General features: G+C 46.3%; 1 protein-coding gene across 4 annotated transcripts in view; it reads left to right on the plus strand.

The window, feature by feature from the left end:
- The window catches only part of LOC112218234 (dual specificity protein phosphatase 8-like), a 72039-nt gene extending 49666 nt beyond the window's left edge, over nucleotides 1-22373 (plus strand). For 3 of the 4 annotated variants that reach the window (XM_042301242.1, XM_042301240.1, XM_042301241.1), the window contains exons 4-7: nucleotides 16594-16754; nucleotides 17078-17237; nucleotides 17630-17753; nucleotides 18544-22373. In XM_042301242.1, the coding sequence (XP_042157176.1) occupies nucleotides 16594-16754; nucleotides 17078-17237; nucleotides 17630-17753; nucleotides 18544-19741 (1643 nt within the window). In that variant the 3' untranslated portion in view covers nucleotides 19742-22373. Of the gene's footprint in view, nucleotides 1-9256; nucleotides 9960-16593; nucleotides 16755-17077; nucleotides 17238-17629; nucleotides 17754-18543 lie in introns of those variants that run through there. The other variant, XM_042301243.1, reaches the window with a different exon arrangement.
- The last annotated feature ends 672 nt before the right edge of the window (nucleotides 22374-23045 follow it).

Below are 23045 nucleotides of genomic sequence, written 5' to 3' on the forward strand. Positions count from 1 at the left end.
CTATCACTGTAGTCACTCAATAACTCACTCACAGCCTTATAGCATGAGGTGAGCTCAGCCACTTGAGGAACAACTGGACTCTAATCGCAGATCTGGGGCCAGTCTGCCCTGCCCCAATCCTAACCTCAACTATTAGCAGGCTACAAACGAAACTGAACAATGTAGCTCATTCAGTTAACCATTTTCACTGCAACATAGTAGGATATTTACAGTTCTGTGATCCTACATGAAGACAATTTATTTGTATTTTTTATTTTTTTATTTCACCTTTATTTAACCAGGTAGGCTAGTTGAGAACAAGTTCTCATTTACAATTGCGACCTGGCCAAGATAAAGCAAAGCAGCTCGACACAGACAACAACACAGAGTTACACATGGAGTAAACAAACATAAAAACAAACATACAGTCACTAATACAGTAGAAAAATAAGTCTATACGATGTGAGCAAATGAGGTGAGAAGGGAGGTAAAGGCAACAAAAAAGGCCATGGTGGCAAAGTAAATACAATATAGCAAGTAAAACACTGGAATGGTAGATTTGCAGTGGAAGAATCTGCAAAGGAGAAATAGAAATAATGGGGTGCAAAGGAGCAAAATAAATAAATAAATACAGTAGGGGAAGAGGTAGTTGTTTGGGCTAAATTATAGATGGGCTATGCACAGGTACAGTAATATGTGAGCTGCTCTGACAGCTGGTGCTTAAAGCTAGTGAGGGAGATAAGTGTTTCCAGTTTCAGAGATTTTTGTAGTTCGTTCCAGTCATTGGCAGCAGAGAACTGGAAGGAGAGGCGGCCAAAGGAAGAATTGGTTTTGGGGGTGACCAGAGAGATATACCTTCTGGAGTGCGTGCTGCAGGTAGTGCTGCTATGGTGACCAGCGAGGTGAGATAAGGGGGGACTTTACCTAGCAGGGTCTTGTAGATGACCTGGAGCCAGTGTGTTTGGTGACGAGTATGAAGCGAGGGCCAGCCAACGAGAGCATAAAGATTGCAGTGGTGGGTAGTATATGGGGCTTTGGTGACAAAACGGATAGCACTGTGATAGACTGCATCCAATTTATTGAGTAGGGTATTGGAGGCTATTTTGTAAATGACATCGCCGAAGTCGAGGATTGGTAGGATGGTCAGTTTTACGAGGGTATGTTTGGCAGCATGAGTGAAGGATGCTTTGTTGCGAAATAGGAAGCCAATTCTAGATATAACTTTGAATTGGAGATGTTTGATATGAGTCTGGAAGGAGAGTTTACAGTCTAACAAGACACCTAGGTATTTGTAGTTGTCCACATATTCTAAGTCAGAACCGTCCAGAGTAGTGATGCTGGACAGGCGGGCAGGTGCAGGTAGCGATCGGTTGAAGAGCATGCATTTAGTTTTACTTGTATTTAAGAGCAGTTGGAGGCCACGGAATGAGAGTTGTATGGCATTGAAGCTCATCTGGAGGGTTGTTAACACAGTGTCCAAAGAAGGGCCAGAAGTATACAGAATGGTGTCGTCTGCGTAGAGGTGGATCAGAGACTCACCAGCAGCAAGAGCGACATCATTGATGTATACAGAGAAGAGAGTCGGCCCAATAATTGAACCCTGTGGCACCCCCATAGAGACTGCCAGAGGCCCGGACAACAGGCCCTCCGATTTGACACACTGAAATCTATCAGAGAAGCAGTTGGTGAACCAGGCGAGGCAATCATTTGAGAAACCAAGGCTATCGAGTCTGCCGATGAGGATGTGGTGATTGACAGAGTCGAAAGCCTTGTCCCGGTCAATGAATATGGCTGCACAGTATTGTTTCTTATCGTTTAGGACCTTGAGCATGGCTGAGGTGCACCCATGACCAGCTCTGAAACCAGATTGCATAGCGGAGAAGGTGCAGTGGAATTCGAAATGATGGGTACTCTGTTTGTTGACTTGGCTTTCGAAGACCTTAGAAAGGCAGGGTAGGATAGATATAGGTCTGTAGCAGTTTGGGTCAAGAGTGTGTCCCCCTTTGAAGAGGGGGATGACCGCAGCTGCTTTCCAATCTTTGGGAATCTCAGACGACACGAAAGAGAGGTTGAACAGGCTAGTAATAGGGGTTGCAACAATTTCTGCAGATAATTTTAGAAAGAAAGGGTCCAGATTGTCTAGCCCGGCTGATTAGTAGGGTCCAGATTTTCCAGCTCTTTCAGAACATCAGCTGACTGGATTTGGGAGAAGGGGAAATGGGGAAGGCTTGGGCGAGTTGCTGTGGGGGGTACAGTGCCGTTGACCGGGGTAGGGGTAGCCAGGTGGAAAGCATGGCCAGCCGTAGAAAAATGCTTTTTGAAATTCTCAATTATTGTGGATTTATCGGTGGTGACAGAGTTTCCTATCCTCAGTGCAGTGGGCAGCTGGGAGGAGGTGTTCTTATTCTCCATGGACTTTACAGTGTCCCAGAACTTTTTTGAGTTTGTGTTGCAGGAAGCAAATTTCTGCTTGAAAAAGCTAGCCTTGGCTTTTCTAACTGCCTGTGTATATTGGTTTCTAACTTCCCTGAAAAGTTGCATGTCACGGGGGCTGTCCGCTAATGCAGAACGCCATAGGATGTTTTTGTGTTAGTTAAGGGCAGTCAGGTCTGGAGAGAACCAATTATTTTCCACCACAATTTGCAAATAAATTCATTAAAAATCCTACAATGTGATTTTCTGGATTTTTTTTCTCATTTTGTCTGTCATAGTTGAAGTGTACCTATGATGAAAATTACAGGCCTCTCTCATCTTTTTAAGTGGGAGAACTTGCACAATTGGTGACTGACTAAACACTTTTTTTGCCCCACTGTATATCTGTTCCTGGTTCTAAATTTCTTGAATGGGGCATGCTTATTTAAGATGGTAAGGAAGGCACTTTTTAAATAACCAGGCATCCTCTACTGACGGGATGAGGTCAATATCCTTCCAGGATACCCCGGCCAGGTCGATTAGAAAGGCCTGCTTGCTAAAGTGTTTCAGGGAGCGTTTGGCAGTGATGAGTGGAGGTTGCTGGACCGCTGACCCATTACGGATGCAGGCAATGAGGCAGTGATCGCTGAGATCTTGGTTGAAGACAGCAGAGGTGTATTTAGAGGGCAAGTTGGTTCGGATGATATATATGAGGGTGCCCGTGTTTACGGCTTTGGGGTGGTACCTGGTAGGTTCATTGATCATTTGTGTGAGATTGAGGGCATCAAGCTTAGATTGTAGGATGGCTGGAGTGTTAATCATGTTGTAGTTTAGGTCACCTAGCAGCACAAGCTCTGAAGATAGATGGGGGGCAATCAGTTCACATATGGTGTCCAGGGCACAGCTGGGGGCAGAGGGTGGTCTATAGCAGGCGGCAACGGTGAGACACTTGTTTTTAGAGAGTTGGATTTTTAAAAGTAGAAGTTCAAATTGTTTGGGTACAGACCTGGATAGTAGGACAGAACTATGCAGGCTATCTCTGCAGTGGATTGCAACACCACCCCCTTTGGCCGTTCTATCTTGTCTGAAAATGTTGTAGTTAGGGATGGAGATTTCAGAGTTTTTGGTGGTCTTCCTAAGCTAGGATTCAGACACGGCTAGGACATCTGGGTTGGCAGAGTGTGCTAAAGCAGTGAATAAAACAAACTTAGAGAGGAGGCTTCTAATGTTAACATGCATGAACCCAAGGCTATTACTGTTACAGAAGTCATCAAAAGAGCGTGCCTGGGGAATAGGAGTGGAGCTAGGCACTGCAGGTCCTGGATGCACCTCTGCATCACCAGAGGAACAGAGGAGGAGTAGGATAAGTGTACGGCTAAAAGCTATGAGAATTGGTCGTCTAGGACGTCATCAACAGAGTAAAAGGAGGTTTCTGGGGGAGATAAAATAGTTTCAAGGTATAATGTACAGACAAAGGTATGGTAGGATGTGAATACAGTGGGGATAAACCTAGGCATTGAGTGATGATGAGAGAGATATTGTCTCTAGAAACATTATTGAAACCAGGTGATGTCATCGCATGTATGGGTGGTAGAACTGAAAGGTTGTATAAGGTATAATGAGCAGGGCTAGAGGCTCTACAGTGAAATAAGCCAATAAACACTAACCAGAACAGCAATGGACCAGTCATATTGACATTAAGGAGAGACATGCTTAGTCGAGTGATCATAAGGGTCCAGTGAGTAGTGAGGTTGGTTGGGGTCACGGCGATACAGACAGCTAGCCGGGCCATCGGCAGCAAGCTGGCAGAGGATGGAGGTCTGTTTTTATCCACCTTGTGCGTTTCCGTCGGTAGATTAGTGGGGTTCCGTGTGGTAGAAGGGACCAATCCAATTGTCAAAATAGATATAGTTATAGTGACCCAAGAAAATTGTCCGATAGACCTATTCAGATAGCAACCGGCGTTAGTTTAATCATCTAGATCAGGGGTTTTCGAACCGCTACTTTCCTCCCACAGCCGTTCCATGTTTTTGATATTTCCCAGAAGTAGCATACCGGACTCAACTTGTCAATTCCTTATCAAGCCCTTGATTAGGTGAATCAGGCGAGCTAGTTAAGGGCTACAAAAACCATTTGAGACTTCTGGGGGTCCCAGAGGAGAGGTTTGAATTGTATGATTAAGGTCAACTTTAACTTGATGATCAAGGTAATGTTTGTGATGCAAAAGTAAAGCTCTGAGATCGCTCTGACTGTGGCTTATTACTGATGTGTGCGTGCAAACACAGGCGCTTAAGATAAGGGCCAGAGCAGGAAATGTGGAGCAATTACTCATCACATACACCCATTATCTCTGTCTTTGCATACAGGCAACATACTTACACAAGATGATGTAATCATACTAGAATTCAAGACACGTTGACATGTTCTCTTTCATTTTATATCTAAATACTTTTCTGTGTATTTGAGTTTTCTCAAATAATGTTTCTATTGGAAGTATTTGGATGTTTTTTCAAATACTATACATAACTATAACTATACATAGTGCCGTTTTAAAATATTTGCAGAAGTCTTTTTCCAAATACATTATTTCAAATACCAAACAGATCTGGTTCAAATTCATGGGAGTATTTACTTCTTTTTTTTAATACTGTGTATTTGAGTATTTTAAAATACTTGCCAATACATTCCAATACTCAACTACTTGTGATTTCAAAATACATATATAGAAATACTTACTTTAAAATGTATTTGAAAGTAGTTGAAATACCATAAATAGTATTTGAATCTATGTCTGCAACACACACACATATGCGTGTAAATATTCTCTGAAGCACACACACATCGTTTGAAACACAACCCACACACAACCCACACACAACCCACACACAACCCACTCACAACCCACACACAACCCACACACAACCCACACACAACCCAAACACAACCCACACACTATCTAATTAAGGACATATACAAATTGTTCAGTGCATGCACGTTCTAAAACGCACACTGTTTACTTAACGTCCCTTTTTACACACTCACATGGTGAGGGGGGGGGGTCAAAACTCCAGCACCCTCCCTTGTGAGGATAACGCCACTCAGCCTTTTTCTAAAATGTTTTATGAGACATCGGGAGAGATCTCTGCATGGCCAAAGAGCTCTTATTTTCATGTCATATGAACATAACACCGGTTCCAATCCAAGTGCCAATGCCGTTTAGCAAGCTCCAGGCGGTGCTATGGTCAGATGACATGAAGATCTTGGACCACGCACACCAGTTGTGGGTTTGTCGTCGAAAAACAGAAACGTATGCAGAAAAATAACCACATACCTACTGTAAAATATGGTGGTGGATCTTTGATGTTATGGGGCTGGTTGTTTTGCTTCCACTGTTCCTGGGGCCCTTGTTAAGGTCAATGGCATCATGAACTTTACTAAGTACCAGGACATTTTTACCCAAAACCCGGTTGCCTCTGCTAGGAGGCTGACACTTGGCCAGAAGTGGATCTTCCAGCTAGTCAACCCTAAGCACAAATCAAAATCTGCAAAAAATAAGTGCTAATTGACCACAAAATCTACAATTTGCAATGGCCATCACAGTCTCCGGACTTGAACCTCATTGAAATCCTGTGCATTGAATTGAAGAGGTAAGTCCATAAGTACACACAAGGGATATCAAGGATCTAGAAAGATTATGTATGGAGGAATGGTCTAAGACAGGGATGGGCAACTGGGGCCCCCCTTTTGTAGGTCCGTGGATTCATCTAGAATAGTAGAATTCACAAGGTGCAATTTCAGAATTTGGTTGGCATCAGCAGTTTATCGCTTGTTTTTTCAGTCACTGACTGTTACTCAATTAGCTCATGTCAGCTAACAATTTTAAGAATGGTAAATTAGTCTAGCCAGTGATCTAAACTTGTAGTAATCATGGTCAAATTACCGACCGGGCGGGCCCCCCCCCGTTGATTTTGTTAGTCGCTCTCACAGATATCATATTCAAAACTGCAAACGTATGGTAAAATGACTAGAATTGCATGAAATGAATTATACAATTGCAAAGCATTCTCTCCGCCCCATGGCAAAATATGTAGAATATCATATTATCAGTTGCTTTAAAACTGCAATATTGTCTGTACACCGCATGGCAAATTGTGCAGTATATGAACTCTAAAACTTCTGGGGGCCGATAAAATGTTTTGCTTGCAAGGTGGTGGGGGTGGGGGGGCGGGGCAACAACATTTTACTTTAGGCCCCCTAAAAGGCCAGCAACTGTGTGGGTATGGATTTGGCATCCCAATGTGTTCTCCAATCTTATAAAACATTTTAGAAACAGGCTCATTGTTGTTATTCTTGCAAAGGGAGGGTGCTGGAGTATTGGAAACAAGGGTGCCAATAATTTTTTACCTTTTTTAAAATATTTGTATTTCATTTTAAACATAATCTTTTTATCGGAGCAATTGTATTAGTATAAAATAATATCATTTCCCAAATAAACACACAATATAGCTCAGCATTGATATTATAAAAAATATATATAATAATCTTCGTCAAGGGTGGCAAAAATGTTGGACAAAAGTTTTAGAACACCTTCTCATTCAAGGGTTTTTCTTTATTTTTACTATTTTCTACATTGTAGAATAATAGTGAAGACATCAAAACTATGAAATAAAATATAGGGAGTCATGTAGTAACCAAACAAGGGTTAAACAAATGCATGTGTTTGTCAGTTGTGTTGTGACAAGGTAGGGGGGTATAAAGAAGATCAAGTCTATATTATGTCAAGAACAGCTCAAATAACAAAGAGAAACGACAGTCCATCATTAGTTTAAGACATGTGGGTCAGTCAATCTGGAAAATTTCAGGAACTTTGAAGATTTCTTCAAGTGCAGTCACAAAAAGCATCAAGCGCTATGATGAAACTGGCTTTCATGAGGACCGCCACAGGAAAGGAAGACCCAGAGTTACCTCTACTGCAGAGGATAAGTTCATTAGTGTTACCAGCCTCAGAAATTGTAGCCCAAATAAATGCTTCATAGAGTTCAAGTGACAGACACATCTGAACATCAACTGTTCAGAGGAGACTGCGTGAATTAGGCCTTCATGGTCAAATTTCTGCAAAGAAACCACTACTAAAGGGTACCAATAATAAGAAGAGACTTCCTTGGGCCAAGAAACAAGAGCAATGGACATTAGACTGGTGGAAATCTGTCTTTTGGTCTGATGAGTCCAAATTCTAGATTTTTGGTTCCAACCGCTGTGTCTTTGTAAGGCACAGGGTAGGTGAACGGATGATCTCTGCATGTGTGGTTCCCACCGTGAAGCATGGAGGAGGAGGTGTGATGTTTTAGGGGTGCTTTGATGGTGACACTGTCAGTGATTTATTTAGAATTCAAGGAACACTTAACTGACATGGCTACCACAGCATTCTGCAGTGATTTGCCATTCCATCTGGTTTGGGCTTAGTGGGACTATCATTTGTTTTTCAACAGGACAATGACACAACACACCTCCAGGCTGCGTAAGGGCTATTTGACCAAGAAGGAGAGTGATGGAGTGCTGCATCAGATGACCTGGCCTCCACAATCACCCGACCTCAAACCAATTGAGATGGTTTGGGATGAGTTGGACCGCAGAGTAAAGGAAAAGCAGCCAACAAGTGCTCAGCATATGTGGGAACTCCTTCAAGACTGTTGGAAAAGCATTCCAGGTGAAGCTGGTTGAGAGAATGCCAAGAGTGTGCAAAGCTGTCATCAAGGCAAAGGGTGGCTACTTTCAAGATTCACCACTTTTTTTGCTTACTACATGATTCCAAATGTGTTATTTCATAGTTTTGATGTATTCACTATTATTCTACAATGTAGAAAATAGTCAAATAAAGAAAAACCCTTGGATGAGTAGGTGTGTCCAAACATTTGACTAGTACTGTATATGTATGTATATACAGTATATATACACTACCGTTCAAAAGTTTGGGGTCACTTAGAAATATCCTTGTTTTTGAAAGATTTTTTTAAAAATGTGTTCAGTGTTGCTGGAAACGTCAGATTTGTTCAGAGAAGAAGAAGGCCAGCATCCCGGAGTCGCCTCTTCACTGTTGACATTGAGACTGGTATTTTGCGGGTACTATTTAATTAAGCTGTCAGTTGAGGACTTGTGAGGCGTCTGTAAAGTCTGATCAGTTTGATGTTATTTTAATGGTCAAAAATGTTGCTTTTCTTTCAAAAACAAGGACATTTCTAGGTGACCCCAAACTTTCGAATGTTAGTGTGTGTGTGTGTGTGTGTGTATATTTATACATACATACATACATACACACACACACACACACATACACATTGAGTGTGTGGGTTGCTAAGGCAGATTGAGTGATGTGTTTCAGAGGGAGTGATATCTCCTACTTGTTGTATGCACACACACTGCACATTATAAATCACACACTATTTAATTAAACACACGGAGACACAGTGTATTTTGCTAAAACCCATTGAGCAGTAGTTGCTGTCTCTCTCTGCTCCAGCTCGCTAGGCCCCTGAGGTAGCCACATATTTGTCTGGTGAGTAAGGAATGTGGTTACATGCCTTAGACATTAGCTATGACAGAGCGCTGGCTCCACAAGAGAGGGAAGGAGGGAGCAAGGGAGGAGGAGGGAGGGACCATGTGAGGGAGGAGGGGGGAGGGAGAGGAGGGGGTCAGAGTCTTAGCTCACGGCAAGTGAGCTCATTCACCCCCCCACACCCACCCCCTCCCCGGGCAAGCGAGAGCGAGAGGAAAGAGAGAACAACTACGTCATCCTCTATACAGAGGAAAGGAAGAGAGGGAGGAGGGAGGAGTGGTTGAGCGAATGAGAGACTGGGAGAGCGAAGCAGCACAACAATAGGGTACTGCTCTTCTGGCTGTGGGCTCACACACACACACACACACACACGGAGAGAAGGCACGGAGAGACACACTGTAGAAACTGCAGGCAATACAGCACAGGACTGACAGAGAGAGATAGAGATACATTACCACCATTTGTTTTCTCCATAGTTATTTATTTAATTATTCCTCAAAATACTGCTGGACCTCTGGCTTTGTTAGATATTATAGGATACATCTCATTCTGGGTGGATTTTGATCTGAATGAGTTCTAGAACTGGCTTGTGGAACTTGTGGACAGTACATCTACAGATGTTTGGGAGTAGCTTGCTTTCTGTTAGCGGGTTCCGTCCATTCTCTTGAGTTCTGGAACTAAGGTTCTGCTCCTTGGACTTGGGGACCGTCTGAGTTGAGTAGACACCACCAGTGTGAGTAGTGACAACTCGGGACTTTGTGGTGTCGAGTTTTGGACCTTTTTCGGGAAGTGATTTTTTTGTTCGACTTATTCCTGGGGGACTCCCCCGGGCTGGACGTCCAGTGTCACCAGACCTGAGTGCACCAGAACGCGTGTATGTTGAGCGTGTTGAGGGCGATGCCTCTGGACCTGGTCATAGCCCCGGCGGAGGACTGTTTCTGGCCTGTCCTGCAGGAGTCAGACAGGAGGCTGAAGATCAGAGTCCGCAGGACCAAAGAAGGGAGGGAGTTACGAGGTGTGTACTGACCCAGGCTGGGGGCTTTGTTGGGGGGACCCTCACATGGGGGTATTGGGCAATGGGGGAGCTGGGGGCACAAGGGGTATGTTGCAGAGGTTGTGGTGTACAACTCTACAAGGTACAAGGGTAGGGGTTTAGGTGGGTAAAACAGTATTGAGGCATGGGGCTATGGCTTACTTACTGGAGATCCAGGCATCCCTTGAAGTCTGGGATTTGCAGAGGCTTGAAGAAAGCGAATGAAAGAGAAGATGGACAAGCAGAGTAGAGGGATTTATCAGAGGGATAGATAGCGATGAGAGAGAGCTCAGCTCTGCAGCGTGACATAGTGCTCACTCTCTCTGCCTGTGGTCATTGACATGTAAAACTATCACAAAGGCCCCTTTTCTCTGAACATTCTGTCTCTCTCTCTCTCTCTCTCTCTCTCTCTCTCTCTCTCTTCTGCATTGACAGTTTTATCGATTTGTGTGCACTGAAGCCAGGTGTTTTATATTACACATTTCACACAGCAGGAGTAGACAATGCCGAGGTGTCACTGTGTGTGTGTGTGTGCGTGCATGTGTAGTGTGTGTTGCACAGTGTGCACTGATATAATGTACAGTTTGTGTATTTCCAACATTAATTATGTGTGTGTGTAGCTATATATTAGATGTGCTGGAGAGTGTGTACGCTCTGCATATTGGTTCAGTGCCGTGAGCTGGTTCAGTGCTGTGAGCTGGTTCAGTGCTGTGAGCTGGTTCAGTGCCGTGAGCTGGTTCAGTGCTGTGAGCTGGTTCAGTGCCGTGAGCTGGTTCAGTGCAGTGAGCTGGTTCAGTGCCGTGAGCTGGTTCAGTGCCGTGAGCTGGTTCAGTGCCGTGAGCTGGTTCAGTGCCGTGAGCTGGTTCAGTGCCGTGAGCTGGCTGGTTCAGTGCCGTGAGCTGGTTCAGTGCAGTGAGCTGGTTCAGTGCCGTGAGCTGGTTCAGTGCCGTGAGCTGGTTCAGTGCCGTGAGCTGGTTCAGTGCCGTGAGCTGGTTCAGTGCCGTGAGCTGGTTCAGTGCCGTGAGCTGGTTCAGTGCCGTGAGCTGGTTCAGTGCCGTGAGCCCAGCACTCCACACCTGGTCCTGTTCACGCTGTGGCTTTTCAGGCAGGAGCCGTCAAACTCGTTAGTCAAGATAGAGACAATTACACGTTTGTCATCCCTGTTGAAAATGAGCGGAAGATAGCCGAGTGGTTAGAGCGCCAGGCCAGTAAACCGAAAGGTTGCTTGTTGGAATCCCCGAGCCGACAAGGTGAAAAATCTGCCGACGTGGCCTTGAGCAAGGCACTTAAACCTAATGCTCCAGGGTAGCCTTTGATAATGGCTGACCCTGGCCGTGACCCCACTCTCCGAGGGTGTCTCAGGGAGAGTGGGATATGCACAAAATAAATGTCCAATACCAATATAATAATATAGGCCCCCACCAAATTGTTATTGTTATTCAATAGAGGTGTTGTTAGTGTCATAGTGGTTATTCTCAGATTGTGTTGCGCTCAGGAAGTAAGCTGCCTGGCTGCTACAAACCACCCCCACTACTTACACTCAAACACACATAGCCTCATGCTAACGCTACCATAAACATAACATAGGCACAAACGGATTGATACTGGTTGCCCTTCAATCTGCTACATTGCAATCTTGTTGTCCTTTGTGACACGCTGATCTAGTGGCTACGCTTGGCCCCCTGCTGCTTTAGCAGACTCTTTGTGGAGCAGAGTGGAGTGGGGCATGTGTGCAATGATGTCATAGTGGGGGGGGGCACACACATTGAAATGCTAATGTCCCCTACAGAGCAGAGGGGACAGCTGGAGGGGCACAGAGGATGGCGTCATGTCTCCCCCCATATGAATGATAGAAGAGAGGAGATGGAGGGAGGGAGGGAGGGAGGGCAGTCATTCAGACAAATCAATTCCCCCGGGGTGGAGAAGGGAGGGGGAGTGTACGTGCATGGTGATGGACGTCAATTACAAAATACAACTACAAAACACCCTGAAGACCAATGTATTTAAATAAAATAAGATGCTTTTGCAAAGTATTGTACCTAATTAAAATACATGTATGGTTTTAAAATACCAAAACCACTCTGGATCACTGGGTATTGTCATTGTCATTGTCACGGGCCTCGTTTCGGGGCGGAACTTGTCAGAGTAATACTGAGCACGTTTTGCAAATGTCATTTTTACATACACATGTATACTTCGTTTATTTAGCAGACGCTCTTATCAGACTTTTGATACTAATGTAGGGTGTGAAAGGGGGCCTCAAAATATATTGTATAGAAATATATTGTATATAAACGTTTTTTTGGTATTTTGACAATACAAATTACAGCTTTCAAAAAATGCACTGGAGTGTAGTTCAACCCAGTGTAATACAACATACTAAATACTCAGAAGTAATTCAAATACCACAGAAATACTGCCCATATCTGCGTGTGTGTCCCCCTCCAGTAAGACATAATGCTGTGTTTGGTTTTGGGGGGGGCTCTCTCTCTCCCCTCTCTCGCTCTGTCTCTCTCTCTCCCCTCTCTCTCTCTCTCTGTCTCTCGCTCTCTCTCTCTGTCTCTCTCTCTCTCCCTCTCCCTCTCTCTCTCTGTCTGTCTCTGTCTCTCTCTCTCTCTCTGTCTCTGTCTCTCTCTTCCCTCTCTCTCTCTCTCTCTCTCTCTCTCTCTGTCTCTCTCTCTCTCTCTGTCTCTCTCTCTCTCTCCCCTCTGTCCCTCTCTCTCCTCTCTCTCTCTCTCTGTCTCTCTGTCTCTCTCTCTCTCCCTCTCTCTCTCTCTCTCTCTCTCTCTCTCCTCTGTCCCTCTCTCTCTCTGCTCTCTCTCTCTCTCTCTCTCTCTGTCTCTCTCTCTCTCTCCCCTCTCTTCTCTCTTCGCTCTCTCGCTCTCTCTCCTCTCTCTCTCGCTCTCTCTCCCTCTCTCTCTCTCTGTCTCTCTCTCTCTCCCCCTCTGTCCCTCTCTCCCTCTGTCTCTCTCTCTGTCTCTCTGTCTCTCTCTCTCTCGCTCTCTCTTCTCTCTTCGCTCTCTCCTCTCTCTCGCTCTCTCTCCCCTCTCTCTCTGTCTCTCTCTCTCTGTCTCTCTCTCTCCCTCTCTCTCTCTGTATCTCTCTCTCTGTCTCTCTCTCTCCCTCTCTCTGTCTCTCTCTCTACCCTCTCTCCCCTCTCTCTGTCTCCCTCTCTCCCCTCTCTCTCTGTCTCTCTCTGTCTCTCTCTCTGTCTCTCTCTCTGTCTCTCTCTCTCCCTCTCTCCCTGTCCCTCTCTCTCTCTGTCTCTCTCTCTGTCTCTCTCTGTCTCTCTCTGTCTCTCTCTCTGTCTCTCTCTCTCCCTCTCTCCCCTCTCTCCCTGTCTCTCTCTGTCTCTCTCTCTCCCCTCTCTCTCCCCTTTCTCTCTGTCTCTCTCTCTCTCCCCTCTCTCTCTGTCTCTCTCTCTCCCCTCCTCTCTCTCCCCTCTCTGCCCTCTCTCTCTGTCTCTCTCTGTCTCTCTCTGTCTCTCTCTGTCTCTCTCTCTCCCCTCTCTCTCCTCTCCCCTCTCTCTCTCAGTCTCTCTCTGTCTCTCTCTCTCCCCTCTCTCTCTGTCCCCTCTCTCCCCTCTCTCTCTGTCTCTCTCTCTCTGTGTTCAGCCAATATCTCAGTGATTTCAGGCCAAACAAACAGACCTTTTTATCATAACTGAGACTGTTTTGTAGTAATGGAGAATGTGATTTGTTTTTGGTGGAAAAGCGTGTGTGCTTTTCCAAATATGGCAACACACACGCCATGTGTTCTGTGGGGGAGAAAAGGGATCCTTTGTCCCCATGAACTTGCTACAAACACAAGCTTTCCATTTCTTTCTTCAACTCTTCAACATTGATAGATGTTATGTTACACTCATCGGCACGTATTTCTCTATGAACTTCATTCATATGGGGTGGCGTCTCGATTTGTGTGCGTTACTCTACTTCTCCCTCAGAGTTCCCTGTGGAGGGATGGAGAAACAAAAGGGGAAAAGGGAGAGAGAGACCAAACAAGGGAGGGCCGGGGCGCTCCGAGAGAGGAGAGAATAAAACACATGACATGATAGAGCGTGGGGGGGAGAGGAGAAAGGAAGTCGACACTGATGGCGAGCGACACAGTGCCCTCTTTCCCCCGTGCCCAGTGAGTTGGCTACCAGATTGAAAGGTGGCTACTCAACAGCCAGGGTCAGTTTAGCTATTCAGCTGATAATGGGGAAGTTGAGACCCTGGGGAAACAGGCAACTGGTCCTAGAGCAGTTGTCTTAGCCAGAAACTAAAGTGGAACAGGAGCCCCGACCAGGACAGGCTGTTGTCTGAGGTGAGGTGCATCCCAAATGGCACCCTATTCCATACGCAGTGCACTACTTTGGGCCCCGGACAAAAAGTAGTGCACTGCATAGGGAATACTGATCGATTTGGGAAGCAGACCTGGTCTGTGTTTCTCAGCGCTTACGGATAGTTGACTTTATGATGTCATTGCATCAGACAGCTGGACCAGAGTGTGTCATGGGTTTTTTCAATGGGTTTGGATTGGAATGGAGAGATGTGTCATCTGGTACTTTTTGGGGGATGTGAGTGCATGTCTCTCTGGCACATCATCAGGTTCTCAAGAGTGTGTGTATGAGGGCACTCTGTATATGTGTGTGTGGGCGCATGGTGAGTTTTCCCATAGTGACAGCACCCCAGGGACAATAGGCCCAACGGTCGGGCCACATCGTCCCCGTGTGATTGCCATAGCAACATTAAGTCTGAAGGTCAGGTGACCGGTGACAGTGAGTGCGTGTGTGTTATCAGTGCTGACTGAGAGCCAACGAACGCCGCACAGGCCCATGGTAAAACCTTTGGACAGCTCAGTGGTGTGTGTGTGTTTGATAGGTGTTGACATAACGCTGCTGAAACGTAATAGCAATTCTGTTGTATTATCTCTGCTCTCTGTACCTGAGGAGGAGAGTAGGTCATTTTGCACGAAGGCAGCTATTAAACACCCACTGTCCCATGCTGACTTGATCCTCTCAACAACTCTCTGACAAATGTCCTCTTAAATGAAAAAGGAAATGTTTCTTAACGTGACGTGGGGGTTTTCCTGTTTTTCAGGAACACACTCCTTCCTCGCTCAGAGGAGCTTAGAGAGAGTGAGAGAGCATGAGCTCGACCAGGAAGAACAACCTGAAAGAGATCCTTCCTTCCACTGTTCTGTTCTGCCGTGTGAATAAAGTGCATATGGATACGCTCGGAGTGAGGAATATTCCAGAAGTTATTATATCTGCGTAGGCATAGACTACTGCTGAAAGGAAGTGTGCTATTTGAGGGAAGGGGGGACTACCTTAGTCATAGTAAGAGCGTACTCTTTCTGTTCCTCTCTTTCTTCATTTGTTTTGCGGCCTTTCTCTCTCTGCCTGCCCGACTGCGTGCGGAGAGGTGATGTCATCTTTTTTGCCCGGGTTGCCATTAATAGCTGGAAACAGGCAGGCCCTCCTCCCAATCCTCTCTACTCTTAAAGAGACGGGCGCCAGATATAGCCCTATGTCTGCCTGCCTATCATTGGGTCAGAATACACTCTGCTCACACTGACTCCGCTACGACCCATATTCAGCACAGCAGCACTTTGGTGTGTGTGTGTGTGGCAGTAGGCCAGATTGGGGTAGGCAGGGCTGAACCTAGATTAGGTTCTAATCCTTGGGCTGGGGCTCAGGGTTTCCTTGAAGCACTCCTCCGTCTCTCCCTCCTTCTCTTCGCTCCCTCCCACCTTTCCTTTGCTCGGCGAGGTCATTCACCCCCCCTCCCCTCCCCCCTTAGCCCCGCCCAGAAGTTATACAACCGTGGTAATGCAGAGTAATGATGAGCGAGTGTGTGTTTGTTCATGTGTGTGTGAGTCAGACTTGGAAAGCGAGAGTGAGCAAGATTGTGTAAGATTGTCTTTGTGTGGTTTTGCGTGTGTATGCAGGCTTCTGTACAAATGACTGTGGTGTGTGTGTGTGTTTTGTGTACCGTGCGGTTGTGTGCACGCTGGACGCGCATGTGTGTGCGTTTGTATGCTGTGTGCGTGCAAGTGTGCGTCTGTGTGCGTGTGTACTGCGCGGTCGTCGGGGGGGGATGTTACTGGGCCTCTGTGCTGGCCCTGCACCTGTGGCCTCTCTCATTCCCCAGCCCTGACGCAATTCTCTGCTACAGGACATGAGCTCATGCAGGAAACAGAGCCGCACACACACACACACACACAGTCTCTAACACACACTAATGCACACACAGGCCAAAAGTGGATCCGCCTGCTCTTAAAGGGCCAGCTACACACATTCCTCAGCGCCCAGCAGCCAAACTAACCCCCAGTCAAAGATGCGGCAGAGACATTTTTCCTACTGATCTGGGAGCTGAGGCACTATCTCACATTCTAGCTCCAACTGCTGTCTACAATATGTCCACAGTTTCAAATGGCGACGTTGTTGGAACACACGTTTGTAACATGAGGGGATTCAGTGCACCAAGAGATGCTGTGTATTGGGTCGTGAGTTCTGTATGTGCGGCTGAACCAAACGCAGTGGCGCCCAAACGTTTTGCCAATTTTTGGGGAAAGTTGTATTGTAGAGTATAACTGATATTTTTCTCCTCTCTCTCTCTCTCTCCTCCTGTAGGGGGCTTTGTTGCATTCTCCTCCTGTTTCCCCGGGCTGTGTGAGAGCAAGCCAGCTTTGCCTATGAGCATATCCCAGCCCTGCCTGCCTGTAGCTAACGTAGGCCCCACACGCATCCTACCACACCTCTACCTGGGATCGCAGAAAGACGTCCTCAACCAGGTGAGCCCGTAGCAGAGAAGGGGGGAATATGGACATGTGTTTATTCATCACGGCCACAGTTGTTGCTGTGTCTATAGTGCTATTTATAGTCATATTGTTTTACATGACCATTTCCATTATGTTATTTCACTAGTCCTGCATGTACCCTGCAATTGCACCCGCAACCCCAATACATGTGACTATTGAACACTGAATCGGAGTAGAGGGACTGTGAGCAGAAGTATGAAGTGTTACCTTTGCTGTCAATTTTTTGGGTTTGTTATTGCCTTTCCTAACAGCCCCCCCCCCCACCTCTCTGTGTCTCTCGTCGTGTCTGTCTGTAGGACCTGATGGTTCAGAATGGCATCACGTACGTGCTGAATGCCAGTAACACCTGTCCCAAGCCTGACTTCATCAGCGAGAGCCACTTCATGCGGGTCCCTGTCAACGACAACTACTGCGAGAAGCTACTGCCCTGGCTGGAGAAAACCAACCAATTCATTGGTAAGTCAAGATTCTCTGTGTGTCTTTTGTTATGTGCGGGAGAATATGCAATGGTAATATGCGCTAGTAGCCCGAGCGGTAGTGTATGTCACACAACATAGTGAAACAGCCCTCATATTCAAAATATCACAGTCACAATGTACAGCACCATACAATTCTCCCTGCTTTCACAAGTGGTACTTGAACACGTACAATAAACTGCATCAATAGCGACACTCCCGAAGCCATGTTAATCGCCATGGCGACGACCCCCAGTGCTGAACAGGAAGTGGCGGATCGTTTTCAATGGGCTTTCCATTCTCTCGGGACTCTCTGTTCTGACTAACTGTTCCTGGGTTTTGTGTACAGCTGTGTGTGTTCACACGTGTTTGTTCCCCCCCCCCTCCCAACAGACAAAGCCAAGGTGTCAAACTGCAGAGTCATTGTGCACTGCCTGGCTGGAATCTCACGCTCGGCAACCATCGCCATCGCATACATCATGAAGACAATGGGCCTGTCATCGGATGACGCCTACAGGTACACTCTCCCCGTCTTTTAAAAAGGCGACTCAAGTGTTTGAGGAAACGCTAGACAGTCAACTCTACTCCCCAGTCGTGAGAAATGAAATTGTTATGGGTGCCAGAGGAACTGTACAAAAGTGTACAATAGGAACTAGCGGTGTTGTCTGGAGAACATAGACCTAGGATCATCTTTTCAGTTACACCAGTTCATCTGGGGGTTAACCTGCTACTTAAAGGGATACTTCAGGATTTTGGCGATTAGCCCCTTTATCTACTTCCCCGGAGTCAAATTAACCAATGGATCCCATTTTTATATCTCTGCGTGCAGTTTGAAGGAAATTGCGAACTAGCGCCAGCGCAATTAGTAACTAGCGTCAGCGCAATAACTGGAAGTCTATGGGTATCTGCTAGCTAACGCTAGTTAGCGTTGGCTCGCGAAACGACCTCTAACTTCCTTCATACTGGACACCGAGACATAAAAATGGTATCCACGAGTTCACCTGACTCTGGGGAAGGAGATAGAATCACAGAGTATCCCTGCATGCAACACAACAATCAATATTAGGTTCACCTGACTCTGGGGAAGGAGATAGAATCACAGAGTATCCCTGCATGCAACACAACAATCAATATTAGGTTCACCTGACTCTGGGGAAGGAGATAGAATCACAGAGTATCCCTGCATGCAACACAACAATCAATATTAGGTTCACACAGGAAGTAGCGTAGAGGAACTTTACTTTGCAACTGGATCCCCAACTCTAACTGGAACTAACATTTCGCTCACTTGTTTCCCCCCTAACCAGGTTTGTGAAGGACCGACGGCCTTCAATATCGCCCAACTTCAACTTCCTGGGCCAGCTGCTGGAGTTCGAGAAGGGGCTGCGGCTCCTCCAAGCTCTGTCGGATGACAAGACCTCTGAGGGCAAAGGTCAATCCCAGGGTTCAGAGGTCAACGGGGTCAGCTCAGGTTCAGAGGTCAACGGTCATCATGACTTTTCATTAGCAGAGCCCCCGACCCCTTCAGAACCCAAGCTCCCCTCGCCGACCTCCCTCCAGCAGGGCTTCAACGGCCTCCACCTGTCAGCCGAGCGCATCCTGGACACCAACCGGCTGAAGCGCTCTTTCTCCCTGGACATCAAGTCTGTGTACTCCCCTAGCAGCCCCCACTGCCCGCGCCTGGCAGGGCCCACACACTCCGAGGATGTGCCCAAGCTGTGTAAACTGGACAGCCCCCCTGTCAACGGCATCTGTCCCCAGTTCTCCCCCGCCCCGGACAGCCCTGGCTCAGCCGAGTCGCCCTTCCCCTCCCCGGGGTGCGGCGGTAGCATCGGAGGTCTCGGCGTCGGGGGTCCCAGTGAAGGGGGCATTCGCTCTGGAGGTCCCTCATTGTCCAGGCCCAGGAGGAAAGCCAAGCACGGCTCTGGATCTGGTGGAGCTGGATCCACAAGCAACTCCCCGGTCCACTCCTACCTCCCACACCCCCAGTCCCTCAGCCTGGCTCTGGGACGCTCCCTGCCCGTCCACAAGAGCCCCAGCCTGGACGACAACCTGAAGGGCTCCATGCTTCTCTCCCTGCCCACCATGGGATCTGGGACCATGTGGACCAAACACAGAGACACAGTCCAGGCGACCACCCCAGTCACCCCTACCACCGACACCCCCTGGTACTTTGGGGCAGAAGAGGTAGGGGAAGGAGGGATGGAACTCGGAGGCGGCGGTGGAGGAGGGGTGCGATTCGGAAGCAGCTCAGCGTACGTGGCGTTCGGGTGTAGCGAAGGGGTGCGGCTACGGGACAAAACGGCGGCGTCGTCAGCGTCGTCATCCTCGACGACCGTTGCTAACGGGACGGGCTCCAACAGCAGCGACAAGCAGTTCAAGCGGCGCAGCTGTCAGATGGAGTTTGAGGAGGGCATCTCCGAGACACGTTCCCGGGAGGAGTTAGGGAAGATTGGGAAGCAGTCTAGCTTCTCCGGGAGCATGGAGATCATCGAGGTCTCTTGACAAACCGGACTCCGGACCACAACCTGCTCGCCCAGGGAGGGGGGCAAATGGACCTGAGGGGGGAGGACATAGGGGGGAGATTTATAATCCCTACGCAGACCGTGTTAAAGACTCAAACTCTGAGAAGACAAACAAATGGAAAGAGAGTTTCTGTGACTAGACATGAGGTTCAACTGTCAATTTACTACTACTGTACATCTACAGTACTACCAAACAAAGCTCTAAAGAGAGAAACTCTGGGGAAGATGGAGGCTGTGGGGCCTGACACTGAACTATGAACTATTTCCTCTGTATGGTGTCAGCTAGACAAAAAGGGACCCTGGGGCACGTCGCAAAGGGCTCCCTATCCCCCATATAGTGCACTACTTTTGAACAAATGTCATCAAATGTATAGCACTAGTTAGGTTATAGGGTGTCATTTGAGACGTATAGCCAAGCGGTTTCCTCCCAAAGCTTGACTTCAGCCCCAGTGAACCCCAGCATGGCTCAGTCTGCCCCACCATTCAGTAAAAAGACTTTGAAAGCGCTACGTACCCCAGAAACACAGCACATCACACTGCAGTGAGATACCATTCAGTGTCTACTAAGTGACTATACCGGTGATACTGCATCAAAGCAGTGAAGGATCCTCCATGTTGGCGTGTCAGCCCAGCATGGTCCACGAGGACTCATAGTGACCGATAAAGACTGACAGTGTATTTTCCCCACAATCCTCTTCTGCTCCCCTTGTCTCCAGTGTTAAACGGTGTGACGTGACTGAGGTTTGGGGCGGTGGGGAGGGGAGGGGTTAGGTCTAAGTTACGACCTCCCTGTAGTGGCGTTCTGTACACGCATGTCTCCCTCCACACACCCCACCCCCCTGTGTATACCCCCCACCCATGCCCCCCCTTCTCCCAGCCTCTACTGAGCATGCTCCAGAGTGGCTGGCCGACAGACAGACAAATACTATATGAATATATATAGCAATTTTAATGGACTTTTAATCAACAATTTTTTTCTCATAGTTTTAATTTATTTTCTCTGTTCATTCTGGTAATGAGAAATAATCATGTTTTGTGGACTTTTTCCTTTGTTAATCTCAGTTTTGTTGAATGGTATTTATGAAACACATACACATGCAACAACACACACAAAACTACAAGCAATATGTTCATTATTTGGAGGGAGAGTGATGTATTTTGGGTTTCATCTGACATTAAAATGCACTTTTCTGTCACTCTCTTCAAAAACAAGAATCCCATCCACTTCCTAAGGGTACCAACACGCTCTAACCCCTGGTGATATAACCAGACGCGTGGTATGGTGAAGAACAGTCATCTGAGGGGTTTCTAGCTACTTCCCTATGAGCACAACACGTTTGAAAGACATTGAGAAGACGTACGAAACATGTATTTTGGCTTGTAAAGACATTGAGAAGACGTACGAAACATGTATTTTGGCTTGTAAAGACATTGAGAAGACGTACGAAACATGTATTTTGGCTTGTAAAGACATTGAGAAGACGTACGAAACATGTATTTTGGCTTGTAAAGACATTGAGAAGACGCTGAAATACATATTTTCCACGTCTCGTGCTCACTGTGTCGACTCTTCAGTTGTGTGTATTTATTACATTATTTTTTTTGTTGTGATCGTGGGCTCCGACAGTTATTAGGGTTATCTACTGGGAGACTGTTCGCGTGAGGAGACTGACGAACCTTATTCAACCCAGTGCTCTTCTAAAGAGCAGCATTATTGTAGGAAGGACTGTTGATTTCTCGAGGGCTAAGGACAACAACTACTGGTATATGCAAGTAGATCCACACATTTGACAATATTAGAGACATCCACCTAAGAGTGCTAGACTCATTCTGTTGGCTAGTTTCCACACAGACACACACACACACACACACAGGATTACACAGTGTTGGGATGTGAGAGGAGCCCAAAGCTGAAACAAACCCCCTCCACACACACGAAGATACACCGCCACCTTTCGTTTGTTCTCAGGGGATCTTTCAGTGAGCCAAGCCCGGAGCAGAATACACAACTGCTGGCACATCAGCACAATGCATGTCCCCCTCACTCCCTCGCTCTCTCTCTATCACACTCTGGATGGATTTGTTGTGATTCAGAGGTGAATGAATGCTATTGCTCTCCTGGTGCGAGATTTGTCTATTTATTTATGATGTACGTATATGCGTTTCTTTTCTTTTTCTTCGGTTATCTTTTCTCTATGGCGAACTTTGACCTTTGACCTATACCTTTGTGCTGCTGTAAGGTCAGACCTGGATTTCCTGTGTTCAGTTTTCTTCCTAGCCTTTCCTTCTACTCTCTCTATTTTTAAAAGATGTTCTAATTATTTTAAAACATGTTAAGAGAAGATGCAGGCTGTCCCGATTGCTATAATTGTTGGTATTGATGTATTATTATTATTATTATTATTATTATTATATAATTATTATTATGTTGTGTAAATAGCAACGTATCTAAGAACATTGATGAGTTTAGGTAAGTTTTGAAAAGAAAATCCTGATACCTTAGGCTGCTTGACGCAAAATACCTCAGGTTCCATTGAAAGGCTTTTCCTTCCCCTGTACCTGTTTTGTGAAAATGAGACAAAAATGCAAACATTACAAAAATATGAACTGTTCTCTGACTCTCTTTTTTTGGTTTTACGTGAGTCCTTCTTGGGGTGGTGGTGCACAGCTGTAGGACAAAACAAAGCCATGACCAGACTGTCTCTATCCCTAAGGGAAATGTGTCTTCACTATCACCACAACACATGAAATGCATATACAGTACCAGTCAAATAACACATATGGAATCATGTAGTTACCAAAAAAAAGTTGCTAAACAAAATCAAAATATATCTTTCAAAGTAGCCACCGATTGCCTTGATGACAGCTTTGCACACTCTTGGCATTCTCTGAACCAGCTTCAGAGGTAGTCACCTGGAATGCATTTAAATTAACAGGGGTGCCTTGTTAATTTGTGGAATTTCTTTCCTTCTTAATGCGTTGTGGAGCCAATCAGTTGTGATTGCAGAGGATAAGTTCATTTGAGTTCAAATCAAATCAAACTTTATTTGTCACATGCGCCGAATACAGCAAGTGTAGACTTTACCGTGAAATGCTTTACTTTACAAGCCCTTAACCAACAGTGCAGTTCAAGAAGAAGAAAACATTTACCAAGTAGACTAAAATTAAAAGTAATAATGAAAAGTAACACATTAAGAATAGTAATAATGAGGCTCCATACAGGGTGTACCGGTACCAAGTCATTGTGATACAGGTTAGTTGAGGTAATCTGTACATGTAGTTGG

The sequence above is a fragment of the Oncorhynchus tshawytscha genome, linkage group LG19 (assembly GCF_018296145.1).
Source record: "Oncorhynchus tshawytscha isolate Ot180627B linkage group LG19, Otsh_v2.0, whole genome shotgun sequence".
NCBI lineage: Eukaryota > Metazoa > Chordata > Actinopteri > Salmoniformes > Salmonidae > Oncorhynchus > Oncorhynchus tshawytscha.